Source organism: Meriones unguiculatus, chromosome 1, assembly GCF_030254825.1.
Source record: "Meriones unguiculatus strain TT.TT164.6M chromosome 1, Bangor_MerUng_6.1, whole genome shotgun sequence".
In the NCBI taxonomy this organism is placed as follows: Eukaryota; Metazoa; Chordata; class Mammalia; order Rodentia; family Muridae; genus Meriones; species Meriones unguiculatus.
The window spans coordinates 3,518,743-3,537,030 of NC_083349.1; the positions used below are offsets into that span (position 1 = coordinate 3,518,743).

Consider the following 18,288-nt stretch of genomic DNA (forward strand, 5'->3'; position numbering starts at 1 on the left):
GGTACTAGTTATTCCTCCCTGTGCCCCACTTTAGTTTTTAGACAGTCTCACTGAACCCAGAGCTTACAAGCTCTCTCTAGAGAGCTCCAGGAATCCACCTGGCCCCACCCTCCAAATATTGGGATGACAGACATGGACTGCCATGCCCAGCTTTTATGGTGGCTCTGGGGTTTGAACCCAGGTCCTCATACTTGTATATCATGCAGTTTGCCTCACTGAGCTATCTCCTCAGCCCCAGGCTCTACACATAGAGCAGCCTCCAGTCACCAAGAGTAGGTGTGCAATGGCTGCTCAAGAAGGCGTCCCCCGTTGGAAGTTACTCCACATTGCTGCTGCCGGAAGCGGTGCCTTCCCAGGCTTACTTTGAGGCAGCTGGCTTGTTCCAGCCTTCCTCTCTTGGATTGAAGAGCAGAGAGAAGTCCTCCTGCCTGTCAAGGTCATGTTTTCTATGACCTACGCATGGTCCAGCATCTAGCAAAGGCAAAGTGTTGGGCTGAGCCCTCAGGAAGCCTTCACCAGGCATTCCCAAAAGCTCTTCTGGCTTGGTCACTAGCCCGCTCTTGTCTCCCCAGGCTCGAGTGTCCTTTGACCGGCTGGCTGCCTTCCTGTGCCTGGAAGAAGTGGACCCCAACGGCATGGTCTCGAGTCCCTCCAGATGCTGTGAGTGCTGAGAGGGGCGGGGGAGGGGTGACAAGCTCACACATGCAATGCAGGTCCTGCCATCCGCCATGTCACTTGGTACCCAACACTGTGAATCTTCTGCACTGTGGGGTGCCACCTCAGTGCTCAGAAGTGGGTACCCCTTCAAGTCCTTCCCCTTATGCGGAAGACTAGGAAGAGAGGCACAGCTCTAGTTAGCCAGCTCTGCCCCACCCCCTCAGTCCTGCCACTTTCACCCACTGCTATGTGACTTCAGTTGCTTCGGGGAGGGAGGGCAGAGAATGGCCTTCACCAGATGGAGCTTCCCACCCAGTTACTGTAGGTGAGACATCTGGTCAACCTGCTTATCTGAAACATGCCCGCCAGTACTTAAACTCCTGCCCTCGGGATGGACACGCCACCCCAGGGACATCTCTGAAACCAGGCTCTGTTAACCCGTTAGAGCCTCAGTGCCCATCTTCAGGGTCCAAGCACCCGATGTGGAGTGGAGGGCGTGTCTGGGGAATCGAATTAAGTGCCACACTTCGACTAGAGCATCTGCAAAGTTAATGCATTTTATTTACTTATTTAAATCTTTGGCTTAAAAACTGGAGGGGTGATCTACTTTCATCTTATGTGCATAGGTGTTTTCCTTGCATGTCTGTCTGTGTACCTGTGAGTGTTCAATACCCAGGGAGGCCAGAGGAGGGAGTCGGTTCCCCTGGAATTGGAGTTTCAGGTGGTTGTGAGCTGCCCTGTGCGTACGCTGGGAATTGAGCCTGGGTTCTCTGCAAGAGCAGCCAGTGCTCTGAACACTGACTCATCTCTCTGCCCCTCTTCCATTTTTGGCTTTTTGAGGCAGGCTATGATAAACCAGAGTGGCCTTGAACTTGCTTTGTAGCCAAGGCTGGACTTAAACTCATGATCTTTCTGCCTCCTCCTCCCAAATACTGGGATTACAGGCACAAGCCACCACACTGAGATTATCTTTTTATTTACTTATATAAATAACTTTATTGGTAATCTTCATTATATAGCTCAAGCTGGCATCACATTCACTCTATAGTCCAGGCTATCATCCAACTCATTAGCTTCCTGCCTCAGCCTTCCAGGTGCTGGGTTTACAGGCATGAGCTACCATGCCCAGTTCAAACTTTATTTATTTAAAAGGGTGGGGGGGGGGAGCAGCAAGCAGGATTTAAACCTCAGGGTGCCTGTCCCTGAATTACAATGTTACTATGGCAGGGTTACTATGGAGGCAGCGGTTAGCAGGGCAGCAGCCTTGTGAGACTTCCAGCTGAAACTTAATGCTGTGAGGGTAGAGCCTTCGAGGCCTTTACCACTGGGCCCCAGGATGCCAGGAGGGCAGGATCAGCTCCTGTTACTGTCTTTCTGTGTCCTGCAGCCTCGAAGGATCGCATTTCCGTACACAATGGCACCTTTGCTTGGTCCCAGGAGAGCCTGCCCTGCCTGCACCGGTATGAAACCCCACAGAGAGATGCTCTTGGCTCCTGGGGTTCTGTGCAGAGAGGCAAGGGTTCCCATGTGCCACAGCTCTACAGAGTAGACACAGGGGACCTGAGCCTCCCTCGTTAGGCAGAAGACACCCCTCTGTTCCCACCTGGCCGAGAGGAGTCTCATAGCCTCATCAGCTATGACCTCCTTCTGGGCCTCTTGTATCAGTTCCAAGGTCATTGTCACTCAGTCCCAAAGCATCTCACAAAGAAAACCTGGCCATTTCTGTCCACCTCTAGCCATACCCTCAGGAGTGTTTGCTGGGAATTCACTTGCTGCGCACCAAGCTCAGTTCTGGATGCTGGGGCCAGATGGAAGGCCAGGGCTCTGTTCTCTTAGGGTGACGTCTGGATGAGCATGGGGCACAAGTGGAAAGCCTGGGGAAGGGACAAAGCCCACAGTGCGAGAAGGTTGGCATTCCAGCTACGGGCACCACAGAGGTCGGGGGAAGGCTTCTTCAACAGTGGGGAGACAAAGAGCAAAGACTCTGAGGCAGGAGCATGCTGAGGCCCAGTTCTCAGTCTGGACATTTGGGCTGGGGCTTTCTCCCTGTGGGGCAAGAGGCTACACCTGCCAAGCCCTCACACCATGATCTCCTCCATGTGTGTGCATGTGTTTGTGCACATGTGTACATGGATATGCATACAGTGGCATGCTTGTGGCCACACAAATGTGCTTATGCCTGCATACTGGCTATGCCCATGACTGTGTATACTAATGTTTGTGGCATGTCCATAGGTGCTTGTGCGGCAGGCACATGCGTGTACATGTGATGTGCTCAGATGTGAGGAGAAAGGCAATTCAGATAGCTAGAGCAGGATCAGGGAGGAGAGGCCCCAGATAGTCTCCTAATGGCCTCCCCAAGGCCTGAGCAGCAGGACAGGGGTGTGTCGGGGGTTCCCTGCTTCGGTGCACACCCAGGCTGGGCCTTCAGGCCTGCATCTCTCCTGGGTTGTCAGGATCAACCTCACCGTGCCCCAGGGCTGTCTGCTGGCTGTCGTGGGTCCAGTGGGGGCTGGGAAGTCCTCCCTGCTGTCTGCCCTGCTTGGGGAGCTGTTGAAGGTAGAAGGGTCTGTGAACATTGAGGTAAGGCCACTCCGTCCCTCCCCACCCTGGCTGCTAATATGCCACACATCTTCCCACACAGCTAAGATCCCTCCTGCTTATTGCCTCAGCCCCACCCTCGGCACCCAGCTCCCCCACTCTCATGTGAACCACCAACATCGGGGCATGTTTCAGGGTTCCGTGGCCTACGTGCCGCAGGAGGCCTGGGTCCAGAATACCTCGGTGGTGGAGAATGTGTGCTTCAGGCAGGAGCTGGACCTGCCCTGGTTGCAGAAAGTTCTGGAAGCCTGTGCCCTGGGGTCTGATGTGGCCAGCTTCCCCGCAGGAGTTCACACCCCGATAGGGGAGCAGGTGAGGAGCCCCTGGGGTCATATGCCTCCCTGCCTGAGGGCAGTAAGATGGGGAATAATTGGGACAGAAAGTAGGAGGGAAGGCAGCCCGGCTCAGGGCCAAACATATAGCAGCCATTCAGTTATTGAGAAGAAACTGTTAAAAAAAAAAAATGTAAACAGAGACAAAGGGCGGGCAGAGTGCCCTCCTGGGTAAGGTTAGTCAAATCGCTCCCCCTCTCTTGACCTCACCAAAGGATCTGAGCAGAGATGGTTCCACAGCCACCTGGAGCTAAAGGACATACAGAATCAGAAAACCAAGCAGAAGCTGGCATGAGCCTGCTCCCCGCTCCCCAGCCTCCCAGAGACACTGTCTGCATGCACGGTGGTGTCCGAGCTCTCCTCCACGCTATGACTCCACCCCTTTCTGCCCACTGAGGCCACCACTCCGTCCTCACTGCCTAAATATCCAGTCCTTGCTTTCATCCATCCACTTAGTCAGCTGATGCTCACCACAGCTGCTCTGCTGGGCTGTGCTTGGCTGTGGGGTCTAGCAGTGAGCAACCATGTTCTCTCCTGACCCTTTTGCCTAATGAGTGTGTGCTGGGAAAGGTCTGTCCTCGAAGGTGACGGGGGGCGGGGGAGAGGGGGCGCATAAGCCCTGCTTGCTCTGGGGAGACAACTTTCCAGCTGAAGACAGGCCCTGGACATTCAGTGAGCGTGGCGGGATCCTTGTACCTGGGGAGTGAATGAACAGGGAGCTATGGCAGGAGATGATGAGGAGAGAGAAATGGGGTCACGTGGGAGCTTTCTGGGGATGGTCCAGACTTTGTCTCTAGCTCTGAGGGAAGCGGGAAATTCTGGGAGTTCTAAGGAGGAGGGGGAGTACCTGACCTGTTGGCATGGTGCTCTCTGTCTGCTGGGCTGGGATTGGCCTCAAGGGAGAAAGGACCCCACCCCAGCCAGGTGTGGTAGCGTATGTCATCTCAGCACTCAAGAGGCTGAGGCGAGAAAACCACAGGTGCTAGACCCTGTCTCAAATGAAACCAAACAAGGGCTGTGGCTCAGAGGAGAAGCCATTGCTCAGAATCTGCAATGGCCTCAGGTCCTGTCCCCAGCATTGATCCCCACTTCCTAATCCAGGGGTCAGCCTGCATTTTCTAGGAAGGGCCAGAGAGTAATTCTTGTAGAGTGTGAGGGCCATTTGTCGCCTGTCCCAGTTACCCCCCTCTGACCCCTGAGTTGCAAAAGTCATCATAGATGATCAGTCAGTGGATAGATGGCTGTGTCCCAATAAAACTTTATTTACAAAGACAAGTAGAGGGCCAGATTTGGTCCTTAGCACTTAGTCTGCTCAGTGTTTAGAGCCAAGTGTGACCCAAGGGACAGGTACCTTGAGCTACCCCTGGCTGAATGAGCAGGTGTGTCCCTCCTCTATGTCCTTCTGTTTTGCTGTTGCTTTGTGTTTTGAGGCAGGGTTTCTCTGTGTAGCCCTGGCTGGTCTGGAGCTCACTCTGTAGAGCAGGCTGGGCTCGAATCCACATAGGTCCACCTACCTCTGCCTCCCGTGCTGGGATGACAGGCGTCACCAGCAAATGTGCATCTGAGTCTCTTTCTCGCTCATGTTCCCAGGGCATGAATCTTTCTGGGGGCCAGAAGCAGCGGCTGAGCTTGGCTAGGGCTGTGTACAGAAAGGCCGCTGTGTACCTGCTGGATGACCCTCTGGCAGCCCTGGATGCCCACGTCAGCCAGCATGTCTTCAAACAGGTCATCGGACCCTGTGGACTGCTCCAGGGTACAGTAAGTGTGTGTCATGGTGAAGCTGAGGAAGTCCTGAGAGTTCTGTCTTAACCAAGGGTTGTCTCGCTAGCTCTTCTTGAGTCCAATTTTCTTTTTGTATCAGCCAGCTCTTCCTGCAACAATGCTGTATAACAAACAGCTCCCCACTTTATATCTTTCTTAGGGAATTTGTGATTCAACTACTTAGAATGTTTCGACTTTATGGTGGTCCAAAAATGGTACATATTGTTTTTATGATATGAGGATTTTGATCTTTTCCTGGGGTAGCAATACTTTCTCGTAGTGCTAGTGGGTGGCCATCAACTGTGGCTCCATTTGCAATGCTTCAAGAAGTACCTCATGGTGGAGCCCTGGTGTTATGTGTGTTATGAGTAATGTATCCCCAGGATGGATGTGACTCAGTGGTAGTACTCAAGCACAGGGCCTTGAGTTCCACCCCAACACTTGTGAACAGGGGCATGGCGCATTCCTGTAATTCTACCACTTGGGAAGTAGAGGCAGGATGATCAGAAGTTCAAGGTTATCCTTGATGTCTTGGCTAACGTTAGCTGTTAAGTTAGCACAGTCTAGTCATCTGAGAGGAAAGCCTCGGCTGAAGAATTTCCTAGATCAGATTGGCCTCTGGGCATGTCTGTTAATTGATGTAAGGAGGGCCCAGCCCACTGGGGATGGCTCTACCACTATCTGAAGAAATTTAATTCAGAAGATGGCTGCTCCAGCAAGAGATCACATCCAAAGACCTTCTAAGTCTGTGTGATCCAGCTGGAATACAAACACACCTTTAATCCAGGAGACAGAGGCAAGCAGATCTGAGTTCAAGACCAGCCTGGTATAGAGCAAATTTTAAGCAAAGAAAAGCTTGGGTCCAGCCATGGTGGCACATGCCTTTAATCCCAAACAATGAAGGAAAAATTAGTTTGTAGAAGGAAGCACCCATTTTGAAAGTGATGTCTAATTGAGTGGCAGAAAAAGAAAGTGACAAATCAGAATAGGATATGCCCAACTCTCATAAGATGGAGAGGAAGGGGCAGTGCAGAGAGAAAGGGGGAAGGAGAGAGAAAAAGAGAAAGGGAGAGTTTTATTTTACTAGGATAGTAAAAGAGTGACAGGTGGAAGAAAGAGAACTCAGGAGAAGACAGAATGAGCCAGAGAACGAGAAGGAGCCAGAAGGTTAGAACAGATTTCTGGAGTTAGTTTGAGGCCAAGCAAAGCAATTTAGAGGTCAAGAGAAAAGCCAGATTGAATAAGTCATCTGGAAGAGGAGTTTGAGCCAGAACGGCTGATTTGAACCAGCCAGTCAGAACTCAGTAGGAACAAGAAAGGATGAGCTTATTCAGTAGTCTTGAAAACTTTCTAGGCCTTGGTTAGATTGCACAGAGGCTAGAAACTTCTAGGACTAGGCCTAGGTTACTGGACAGAGGCAGTAAGCATCGAAGACAGTAACTGAAACAGGTGAATAAAAGTTCCTTTTACAGATGCCAGGCGTGGTGGTGCGAGTCTTTAATCCCAGTACTTAGGGAAGCCAGGTCTACAAAGCTAGTCTAGGGCAACCAAGGCCACAACAGAGAAACCCTGTCTCAAAAAACAAACCATTTTTTTTTTAAGTTCCTTTTACAACTCTCCTTAGGCAGGTGGCCCTGGGCTGTACCACGAAGCTAGCTAAGCATGGTTCTCTGAGGGAGCCATCCAACACGCCACACTCATGGTGGCTGCTGGGCTGAGCGCTTTCCCAGCCTTCAGGTTCCTGCCTCATTTCCCTCAGTGATGGATGGTGACCTGGAAATGTAAGCCAGATAAACTCTTTCCTCCTCTGACCTGGAAGTGTAAACCAAATGAACCCCTCCCTCCTTAAATTGCCTCAGGTCACAGTGTTTGTCACAGTCACAGAAAGGAAGTTAGAACACTTGGCTACAGAGTGGGTTCAAGGCCAGCCTGGGCTACATGAAACCTTCTTTCAAAAAATTTTTCAAATGTGTTTCCACTTGCTGTATTTTGAAGTTAAGGTGAGTTCCTCAGGTCACCCCACAACCTCACCAGAATGAGAAGCTCCCAAGGGCTCACCTTAAGCCCACATCGCAGCTTAAGATAGGCCCGCTACTCTCTCTCCACAGCAAGGGCAAGTACACAGGAAGGGGTAGGGATGTCCCCTCTCTGTCCTGGGGACACTCCAGCACATGTAACTTCTGCTCTTGCCCACCCCAGACTCGGATCCTCGTGACACACTCGCTGCACGTCCTGCCCCAAGTTGACCAGATCCTGGTACTGGCCGATGGGACCATCGCAGAGATGGGTTCTTATCAGGACCTTCTGCGTAGGAATGGAGCCCTCATGGACCTTCTGGATGGAGCCAGGCAGCCTGCTGGTGGAAGAGAAGAAGGTATTGGCTGGGCATCGCTGAGGCCGTGCCCAGCTCTGGATACCCTCGAGGCTGCGAGGGTCCTGCTGCTGTGGGTGGAGTACCTTAACCACACCCAGCTTGAGGGCCCACCTGCAACCTCTTCCCTGCAGACACGCTCTCCTCCCCCACAAACAGCCGAGGGCACCCCCGGGACTCAGTGTCTGTCACCATACTTTGCTTCTCTTTGCGTGTTTGTGTGTGCAGGCGCACACGCGTGCCCGTGTGCATTCACATGCGGCTGGGGCCAGAGCTGAATCCCAGCTGTCATTCTCAGCAGCTGTCCAGCCTGCTTTCAGAGCCAGGGTCTCCTTGATTTGGAGCTCCAGGGACCCTCCGTCCCTGCCTTCACAGGGCTGGGGCGCAGGCGTGCACGGCCATGCCTGGCTTTTTCTGTGGGTTCTGGGTGTGGAACTCAGGTCCTCACACTGAGAGACAAGCACTTCACCAGCTTAGCCATTTCCTTTGATCCCACAAGAGCCCTCTGAGGTGGGGCCGGCCACTACTGCCTTGTACAGATGAGCAAACTGAGGCCTAAGCCTTTGGTCCCAGGATACAACTCAGGGTGCATCATCAGTGTCTATGCTCAAGGATGCTACGAAGACGCTTCAGGGAGCATTAAGGTTCCTCTGCCTTCTAGAGGGTAAACACCAAACTTCCAAAAGTAACCTCTCCCATGAGCAGACAGTGAGAAATGCCAGCTAAGACACTCACCTTGCCTCAGCTCATTGAGTCAGCACGGTACCTAATTGTCTCCATTTTACAGATGAGAAAACTGAGGCCCGAAAGTCAATAAACTGGCCCAAGGTTACATGTGTGGCTTGTCGGCAATAGTGCTGGGCCACAGAGCCAAACTAATAGAGGCCAGAGAACACGCTTGTGAACTGGTAGGCCGCTGCTGGCTTCCATGTCCTCAACTCTTGCTTTAATGTTACCTTTGCCTTTTCCAGAAACATCTGCTCAGCATTGGCCCTAAATGACAGGCTGGGGAGATGGCTCAGTTGCCAAAGCACCTTGCAAACAGAAGGACCTGAGTTCAGTCCCCAAGGAAAATGCTGGGCATGGTAGCAGCTTTGGGGAGACTGAGACAGGAGGATCTGTGGGACTTAATGCCCAGTCAGCACAACCTAACTAGTGAATTCTAGAGAGAGATCTGTCTCATAAGACAAGGTAGACAACACCCCTAAGGATGACACTCAGGATTGTCCTCCAGCCTCTGCACAGATGTACGTACACACACACACACACACACACACACACACACACACACTCGGACAAAAAAGGTAAACACCTGTCTTAGCTACTTTTCTATTGCTGTAGTAAGACATCAGGACCAGGGCAACTTAGAGAAGAAAGAGTTTATTTGGTGCTTACAGTTCAAAGCGTTAGAGTCCATGACCATCAGGGTGGAGCATGTGGCTGCAGGCAGGCAGGCACGGTAGCTGAAAACTCTCATCTTGAGACAAAATCACAAGATACTGGGAGTGACTGGGGCTTTGGAAACTCTGAAAGCTGCCAATGACACACCTCCTTTGACAGGCCACACCTCCTGCTCCTTCCCACGTAGTTCTACTGGAGCCAAGTGTTCAAATGTATGAGTCTCTGGGAGCCGGTCTCATTCAAACCAACACTTAACTGTAGACTAACAGTGCCATTGTCTCTGAGCTTAACGATGGGACCGTGAGCACAGAACTTGGCCATTTGTTTTGGACGGCTTTTGCTGTCCGTGCGGTGCTCGGGCAAGTATGTGGAGGAAGCAAAGACAGCTTGACCTTGTACAATACTCACTGCTACTTCCCAACTCCATAGCACGCGCTCAGCATTTTCTGAATGAGTGAATGAGACTGAATGAATGATGCTCCTGACTGACCCCAGGAAGGGTTGAGAGCAGAGAAAGGTTGCTAGAGCAGCAGCGGGAACCGTGCTAGGAAATGTTTGCTCAGGGAAGTTAAGGCAGCAGAGAGCAGTGAGTGTCAAAGCTGGACTCTACAGTGTGGTCTTCACTGACACCCTTGACCCTTGCAGGGACACATGCTGAGGCCACTGGTGATGACCTTGGAGGCTTTCCCGGAGGTGGGAGGTCCAAGCACAGACCAGAAAGGTAGGTTCACCGGTGTTGAGCAAGGGAGGGCCAGGCTGAAGCCAAGACAAGATCTGCTTGTGGCTACTGTCCTCAGGCAGAGAGGGGACAGCCAGACTCACATACGGAGTGCCTGCTGGATGCTCCTTTGGGCTCAGTGACATGTATCATTCATTGACCCCAAATGAGCCACCAGCCAACTGGCAGTGGTGAGCCTCCCAATGGTCAGGTCTAAGACAAGTACCTTCTAGTGGGCCAGTGCCAGTCATTAGAGCAGGGCAGGCTGGCTTCCGGGAAAGCCTCAGTGTGGCTGGACATGACTATGCTAAACTCAGGTTCCCATTCTGTCAGGCAGGCCGAGCTGGAGTTCCAACAGAGTCCACAGGTAGGGGGCACCAAGAGGGAGCCCACTGCCCCCTCCTACCAGTCCTCTCATCCAGTGGACTTTGACAACAGGCTGCTGTGTACCAGGAGTGTGGACTTCCTGACCAGCAGAGCACACAGGGACGCTTAGGGTCCTCAGGCCCTGAGGATGGGACAGGTCCTCTGACATCATGACCGCTGGTCACCCTGAGAGTGTCCATGACTAGCAGGGCGATGCTCGCGAGCTGAGTAAGATCAGGTAGATGTGCATAGGTAGACGTGGGAGTGGGTGGAAAGGTGAATTGTGATAGGGAGGAAGGGAGGAAGGGAATGTTCGTGCATGAACTGACAGGTGTATGGATGGATAGAATGAAGGAAAGATGGAAGAACAGATGGTAGATGGATGAATGAATGAATGTATGGAAGGAAAGGTGCAAAGAAGCATGGATGACTGGAAAGATGAATGGTTAGATACAAGGAAGACTGGACACATGAAAGGATGCTGGGGTGGATGGTGGAGGGAAGGAACGAGGAACAGACGAATGGATAGAAAAAAGGATGGGTGGATCGATGATTCATGGGAGAGAGCATGATTGATGAATGCTAGGAAGACAATAAACAGACAATAAATGACAGATAGCCCCATTTTGTACCTAGAGACACAGGCACAGAACAGCTAAGTTAGTCCACACCTCCACAGCTGACAGGAATAAGAATGTCTTTAGCATCAGAACTGTGAAAAACTGACATTCAGACAAGCTGCAGTGAGGGGTCTAAGGGTGCGCGGCAGGAGCAAAACAACCGGAACCAAGTTCAGGCCAAAGGGAAACTCTGGAAGATGGGTTCCATATTTGGACAACGTTTTCTTTTGGTGAACTGGCAGCAGGGGAAAGGCTTGCTTGACTCCAGTGATGGAGCTGGGTGCCATGTCGGAGGAAGTATGTGCCTGGATCAGGCATCCACCCATGCACCCACACGCCCATGCAGTCAAGCACCCTTCCTTTTATCCATCCACGCACCTGCCCGTCCTTTTTCTACCCACCCATCCCTCCATCTCTCCTCCCTTCTTCCTGTCCACCCATGCTTTCTATCCATCCTTTCTTTCTAGCCAGTATCCATGCATCCTTCTTTCTATCCATCCACCCATGCATCCGTGAATGCACACCCCTCCCTCCATCCTAAGTGAATGAATGACCAAATAGGAAGAATGCTGCAGAGCTCATTGGCTCCACCGGAAGGAGCTCACAGCCCCGTATGGGAAGAGACACTAACCCATCCTGATTTTTCTCGAAATGATAGGCCCAGGCCCATCGAGTCAGCCCCTGTGAAGGACAGCACTTCAGATGCACAGACAGAGCCTTCTCTGGATGACCCTAAGGGGACAGGACTGACAACTGGAGAGGACGGCGTGCGATATGGCCGGGTAAGGGGCAGGCTCCTGCTTCAGATCCAACACCCCGGGGAAGGCACTCACCTTCCTCAGGCACCTACTGTGGGACAAATAAGATTATAACCTTCCTGTTTCCTAATCCTTATGATCTCCCCCATCACCCCGGTCCCTCAGAAAAGCTAAACGGTAGTAGCCTCATTTTAGAGATGAAGGAGCAAGGCATGCAAGGGTTGACACTTGCCTCTCTGACCAACACTCAAGTCTAGGAAGCCCAGATCCGAAATCCACGCTATCGTTCTCATCTCCCATACTGCCCCCCTTCATCCGTCAGCCCACCTTATCCTTAACCTGTGCGAGCATCCCCTCACTCATCCTTCATTCACCCACATCATGGCTTCTCATGACCCATGTGAGTCTCTGCAGAGGCATCCTGAGGCCAGGGTCTGTAGGGTAGATGGCATGCCCCCTGAGGCTTCGCTAGTGTTGCCTCTGGGCGTTTGACCTCCCCCCTCCCCTTCTCTGCCACCCTCCCTTCCGTGTCTCCTAGGTGAAGACCACCACATACCTGAGCTACCTGCGGGCGGTGGGCACACCCCTCTGCACCTACACCCTGTTTCTCTTCCTCTGCCAGCAAGTGGCGTCCTTCTGCCAGGGCTACTGGCTGAGCCTCTGGGCCGATGACCCCGTCGTGGATGGGCGGCAGGCACACACAGCCCTGCGCGGCTGGGTCTTTGGGCTCCTCGGCTGTCTCCAAGGTAACCCACGTCAGTGAGCATGGCTCAAACCCTACCCCCCACCCCACTTCCTCTGTCCTTGAGTATCTGCCCAGGATGTCCCAGGACCAACCATCACTGTGTCCTTAGGTGGGGCCTGGGACAGTGCTTCTAAGACGGCGTCTCTGAGGTTAGCTAATGACATCAATCGCCTGCCGCAAGCCTCCTGACACTGCCACATTCATCACACCTCAGTCCCAGTCACACCCTCCCCAGTGCCTCTTCCACCGCTCCCAGTTTCTCCTTTTTTTTTTTTTTTTAAATTTTTGTTATTCTTCAAAAAGCATTTGCTTATTTATTTACTTCTTTTCGGTGTGTGCGTGAACACGTGGACACCACAGCACACGTGTGGCCACACCTGCTGGAGCTGTTTTCCCTGTCTACCATGCTATCCCAGGGTTGTGTGCTCAGCCATGGCAGCAAGACCTGTTCCCACTCAGCCTTCTCCCAGCCCCACTTAACCTGCTATTTCAATGAGAGACAGTCTTTCCTCCTAGTCCAGGCTGACCTCGAACTCAGGATTGCTCTGCTTCAACTCCCACATGCTGGGATTACAGGTGTGCATCACACACTCAACTCCTTCTAAATAATTAATAATAATAATAATAATTCCTGAAGTGACTGTAGGTTCACCTCTGCCATAAGGCAAGGTGCAAAGAGCTCCCATGTGCCCCTTGCCAGGGACACCAGGCTGCAAAGTGGTGGGGCCATATTGCAACAAGGATATTGACTAAGCCATCCTGGACCTTCTGCGCAGTGGCACCAGCAATGGTCTGTGGAGACCCACAACTTCACACTCAGGCTACCGAGCAGCCACGCCCTTCAGGGATCACCTATGCTGTCTTTATAGCCTCATCCTCCCTATTCCCGTCTCCCCACTGTCCTCAATCCCTGATTCTCCTCCGTCTCAGTCATGGCCACAGTGAAAACAAAGTGTTTTCTTGAGCGTGTGAGTTTGGCCCCGTTAGTTGTTTGGGTTAGTTAGCAATAGTGTCACACGCCTGCAACCACAGCTCCTGGAGGCTGAAGATAGGATGGGTACAATCCTGGACTCAAGGACAGCCCGGGTAAGCTGGTGAGGTACTAGGGTAAAATGGGGCCTGGGAGATGGCTTGGAGTGTGGGCATCTGCCACCAAACCTGCTGACTTAAGTTCAACTTTAGTGAGCCGTGAGGTGGAAGGAGAGGTCAGATTCCCTTAGGTTGTCTTCTGACCTCTTGACTGCTCTGGCATGGATACACACACACACACACACACACACACACACACACACACCATGCAATTTTTAAGTTAAAAGCAAATGGGGGCATCTGAGGCTAGAACTTCATGTAGATGCTTGCCTCGCGGGCGTGAGGCCCTGGGTTCAGTCCCCACCACTGCAAACAAAAGGCAGCTTCGTGTGACTCTCTAGAACTATAGCCACCTCAGCAAGATGCCATGAGCCTGACACCCTTGTAAAATAGGAATGCTGGCCCTGACTTTAGGGACCCTTACAGTTTGTAGACCTGTGTGACCAGACTTACTTGGTGGGTTCTTCTTTCTTCACCCTCCTCTCTCTCTCTCTTCTTCTTCCCTTTCAATCCCCTCACACTAGACAGGAGAGGAAAAAAAGGATGATGTCATTGTTGGATTACTTCCTGTTGATTAGAGGCGTCTAGCTCCTTGGGGCAAGCTTGATAACCACCATCGGGACATCTAATTTCCTCCTCCTCTTCTTGTTTCCTCTTTATGCATTACTGCTTAACAGATCACAACCAACAGCAACCAGCCATCAGCCCACCTGCCTCTCAGGGCCCTAGCATTTACATATATATGCCCCTTGAAAGCTCCCCAAAATTCCAACTGTCACAATCACAAACCATAGTCCACTGCTGTGGAGCAGACCCATGTCCTCACACCTGGGATTAAAACAAAAGCATGTTCTTACGTTTCTGTGTTTTCTAAGGACACCAAAATTCTCACTTACAGACCAGTCTGCACAGCTGGGAGAAGCTGCCTGAATGCAGGTGGTCGCTAAATCCAGATAGACCCTGAGCTGTCAGTCAGCCAAGCTGGAATGAACTTGAACTCCCATTTGGGTGGCACACAGCTGTGTGCTGACAACCTAGGGCTGTGATGGCATACCCTTGAAGTCTCAGCATTCCAGAGGTGGAGGCAGGGAGATCAGGCATTCGAAGCTCTCCTCTGCTACGTCACAAGTTCAAGGCCAACTTGGGCTACATGCGACCATGTCTCAAAAGAAAACGTCTCTGTGAACTGGTCAGTCTCTAGGATCACAGAGGAGGCTGTGGGGGTAGACCTCGGGAGCAGGAGCAGAAGGCTAGGGAGCACTCTGCTTCCCTCAGGCTGCCTCAGTAGCCCCAACACAGCTCTCTGATCCAGCTCATCCTTCATCTAACAGGGAGGGATCTGACTGGCCCCTTTATGAGTCAGGCAACCATCACAAACCAGTCAGTAACACCGTGGCTGGTGCCCTAACTGGCTAGCTGAGTCACGTGACTGCCTACACTGCACTATGGGACCATGATTGACAGTAGTGTCTGCCTGGCAGTACCTCTCCTTGCAATCTTTCCCAGCTTCTGGTGTTCCCCTTAGCTGTGACCGACCACTCTCTGTCTCTGTCTGTATATCTGCCTCCTGTGCCCGTTCTTAGGATACAAAGAACAGATGTAGGCCCCACCCTAAATCTAGAATATTCATTTATTGTACTTATGAAACTCGTATTTCTAGATAAAGTTGCATTTGGGGGTTGGGGTGGACATGAGTTGGGGAGACTGTGTTCAGCCCTCCAGCTGTTACATCATATATTGGGGTGCTGGGAGACCTGGCCCAGCCCAACAGTGGGTTCCACTCCAACTCCCCCTCTGCAGCCATCGGACTGTTTGCCTCCGTGGCTGCCGTGTTCCTGGGTGGGGCCCGGGCCTCAGGCCTCCTCTTCCGGAGCCTCCTCTGGGACGTAGCTCGCTCTCCCATCGGCTTCTTCGAGCGCACGCCAGTCGGGAGCCTGCTGAACCGCTTCTCCAGGGAGACAGACACGGTGGATGCCGACATCCCCGACAAGCTGAGGTCTCTGCTGACCTACGCCTTCGGGCTCCTGGAGGTCGGCCTGGCGGTGACGATGGCCACGCCCCTCGCCATCGTGGCCATCCTGCCTCTCATGTTCCTCTACGCTGGGTTTCAGGTATGGAGATGTCAGGACCCAGGGCTAGCTGAGGTCACTTCTGGCGGTCCCCTGCCTCTGGGTAAGGCTTGGTGGGGGAAGGTCTGCAGCTTGGCATGGAATAGAGAGGCTAGAAGCCTCACTCCTGACCCCCAGGGCAGAGACAGCACCCCGGAGAACCCACACAAGCCTCTGCCTCTCAGTCCCTTCCTAAAGTTCTTCATGTCTCAGTGTTGGGCCTTACTTGTTGCAGTATTCCTTCCTCCCATGCTCACTGCAAAGCACTGAGCTGCACAGGTGGGACCGTATTGCATTAAGGTGACTGTTTTACCTTGCCAGGCCAGAGGCCCTCTGAAATTGACCTCACACAAAGATCAGCACTTGAGCCAGGAGCGGTGGGCCACATCTGTAATCCCAGCTCTTTGGGAAGCTTTGCTGCCTGAGTGGACTCACAGCCTGGCAGTTTGGGCTGCATGACACTCTGCGTTCTGGTCTTTGAGAAGCTCAGGCTAGCCTAGCCAGGCCTCAGTCTATACACGCTTTTGCCAGGAGACAGTTGTCCTGACCTCAGCTGCCCTCCGGTCTGCCTCGTCCCAGCCTCCCCAAGAAAGTCTTTCACTGACTCAGGAAAGATTCTAATTGGCCTGTGGTGATAGGTCACGTGCTTGTCCTAAACCAATCACAGGGCCAGAGCTCTATCAGCTAGACTGGGCCATGTGACCATCTACTTGTCGAGGCCAATGACTGACAGTACCCCTTCCCAGCTCTCCTGTTAGCGATCGTGACTGCTGCTGGCCCCAGCTGCCCCAGATCGTCCCTCAGTCCACCTGACCGGGGGCAGAGGCTTTGGAGTCAGGCGGAGATGGCTTTGAACTGGGTCCTGCTGCCGTATCAACAGCTGGCCAGTCCTCCTGCTCCTGAGAAAGCAAGCAAGGGGCCCAAGCAGGCCCGGCAGAGGGCGCCAGCTGCTCGTGTGCTCTAAGAGCTTCCTCCCTGTCTCTGTCCCTCCCCCGTCCCCTACCGCAGAGCCTCTACGTGGCCACCTCCTGCCAGCTGAGGCGCCTGGAGTCAGCCAGCTACTCATCTGTGTGTTCCCACATGGCTGAGACCTTCCAGGGCAGTCTGGTGGTCAGGGCCTTCCGGGCCCAGGGACCCTTCACGACTCAGCACGACGCCCTCATGGATGAAAACCAGAGGGTCAGTTTCCCACGCCTGGTAGCCGACAGGTAGGAAGAGCCGGGATCAGAATAGACCTGGAACGCGCACGCACGCGCGCGCGCACACACACACACACACACACACAGACTTGAGCTGCATGGTTAGAGGGCCCAGATGGCTTGGCCACAGTCACACAAGCTGGGACAGTCTGAAGCCTCGTCCCACTGAGAACATCTGAACACACACAACAACAGAGTCCCTGACGTCCAGTGGGTTTGAGGCACAGGAAGAAGTGGCGTTGCCAGCCAGCCATGCCAGCCTCTTTCCTTGGTGACAAGGAGGCCGGTACCAAGCATCCTTAACCACCTTTTGGGGCTAAGCAAGAGAAGATGTGGGCTCAACTTCCAGCTCTGCGGTTCTGAGCTGGCGGACCCCGAACAAGTTACACAACCTCTCTGATCCCCACTTATTCAAGCGGTCACACCCGGGTGGCATGAACGATTGAATCACTGCCGGGAGTTCCTGTGACGTGCTTGCCACATGCCTGGCACTGTCCCAGCCCTTCTTAGCCTCAGTTCCTCAAGTGGGGAGAGTATCTTCTCCACCGGCAGCAGGAGGAGTAGACATCACACATGAGGCTCCCAGTGACATGATAGGTGCTTGTTCAGTCCGGTCCGAGCACCTTGAATATGCCCAGCCCATAATACACACTCACTATCTGTTAAATAAATGAGTGGACAAACGGATGAACGGAAGAACAGGACCCAGTGACAGAGGCACACTACTATCCATCAAGAATGCATTCGTTGAGCACAAACTTCCTGCTGAACTATGGACTGGAACCAGAAATGAGGAAACAAGATCCTCGTCCCCACAAAGCCCAGGGCTCCTAGCGGTGATGTCAATTGGTGACATTAAATGATTTGGCTGGCAAGAGGATCACGGGAAGGAGGTCAGTGGGTGAGAGAGAAAGGAGAAACCCAACAAGGGCAGGCTCCCAGGAGAGGTAGCACTGGAGCTGGGTGCTTGTGAGGAAGAGCCAAACGAGGAGGCAGGCGGGGCGAGGAGACCTCTCAGAAGGTAGCGAGCCTGCCTCACGGGTAGGAGGGCGTGGCTGGTCGGCAGAACTCGCCTTACAGAGCACCCAGGCGTGTGGCGCGAGCTTGTCTCAGCACTCGGGAGAGGGGCTTTATGGAGCCCGGCTGGCAAGCCAGTCCAACTCTGGACATGCTGTAGGCCAGTGGGAGCCCTGTCTCACTGGTAGAGCCAGCTGGCAGTGGCGGCACAAGCCTTTAATCCCAGCGCTCAGGAGCTAGAGGCACGAGACTGAATTCAAGGTCAGCCTTGTCTACAGAGTGAGTTCCAGAGCTACACAGAGAAACCCACCCTGTCTTTAAAAAAACAAAACAGCAAAACCCACGGTGGATGACACCTGAGGAATGACAGATGAGAGTATAGCTTGCACACGCGTGTATACATGTAGCCACATGCACCCCAGGGAGGGAGCTGGGAGGGAACAGGCCGCGCTGGGATAGAAAATACACATCTCCAAAACAGGAAGCTCTACGGATCCTCCGGCATGTGTCAGCCTGCAGCTGGGCTACTAGGTAGACAGAATAGT

The 18,288-nt window shown here is 52.9% G+C and overlaps 1 protein-coding gene across 8 annotated transcripts in view; it reads left to right on the forward strand.

Annotated features, from left to right (window-relative positions):
* Abcc6 (ATP binding cassette subfamily C member 6) overlaps nucleotides 1-18,288 on the forward strand; it is a 49,274-nt gene that overhangs the window by 24,095 nt on the left and 6,891 nt on the right. For 5 of the 8 annotated variants that reach the window (XM_060378839.1, XM_021640365.2, XM_021640366.2 and 2 more), the window contains 11 exons: nucleotides 573-660; nucleotides 2,045-2,117; nucleotides 3,114-3,240; nucleotides 3,394-3,570; nucleotides 5,181-5,348; nucleotides 7,551-7,725; nucleotides 9,769-9,844; nucleotides 11,486-11,609; nucleotides 12,124-12,331; nucleotides 15,220-15,530; nucleotides 16,536-16,735. In XM_060378839.1, the coding sequence (XP_060234822.1) occupies nucleotides 573-660; nucleotides 2,045-2,117; nucleotides 3,114-3,240; nucleotides 3,394-3,570; nucleotides 5,181-5,348; nucleotides 7,551-7,725; nucleotides 9,769-9,844; nucleotides 11,486-11,609; nucleotides 12,124-12,331; nucleotides 15,220-15,530; nucleotides 16,536-16,735 (1,727 nt within the window). The remainder of the gene's footprint in view (nucleotides 1-572; nucleotides 661-2,044; nucleotides 2,118-3,113; nucleotides 3,241-3,393; nucleotides 3,571-5,180; nucleotides 5,349-7,550; nucleotides 7,726-9,768; nucleotides 9,845-11,485; nucleotides 11,610-12,123; nucleotides 12,332-15,219; nucleotides 15,531-16,535; nucleotides 16,736-18,288) is intronic. The other 3 variants (XR_009590384.1, XM_060378845.1, XM_060378815.1) reach the window with 2 other exon arrangements.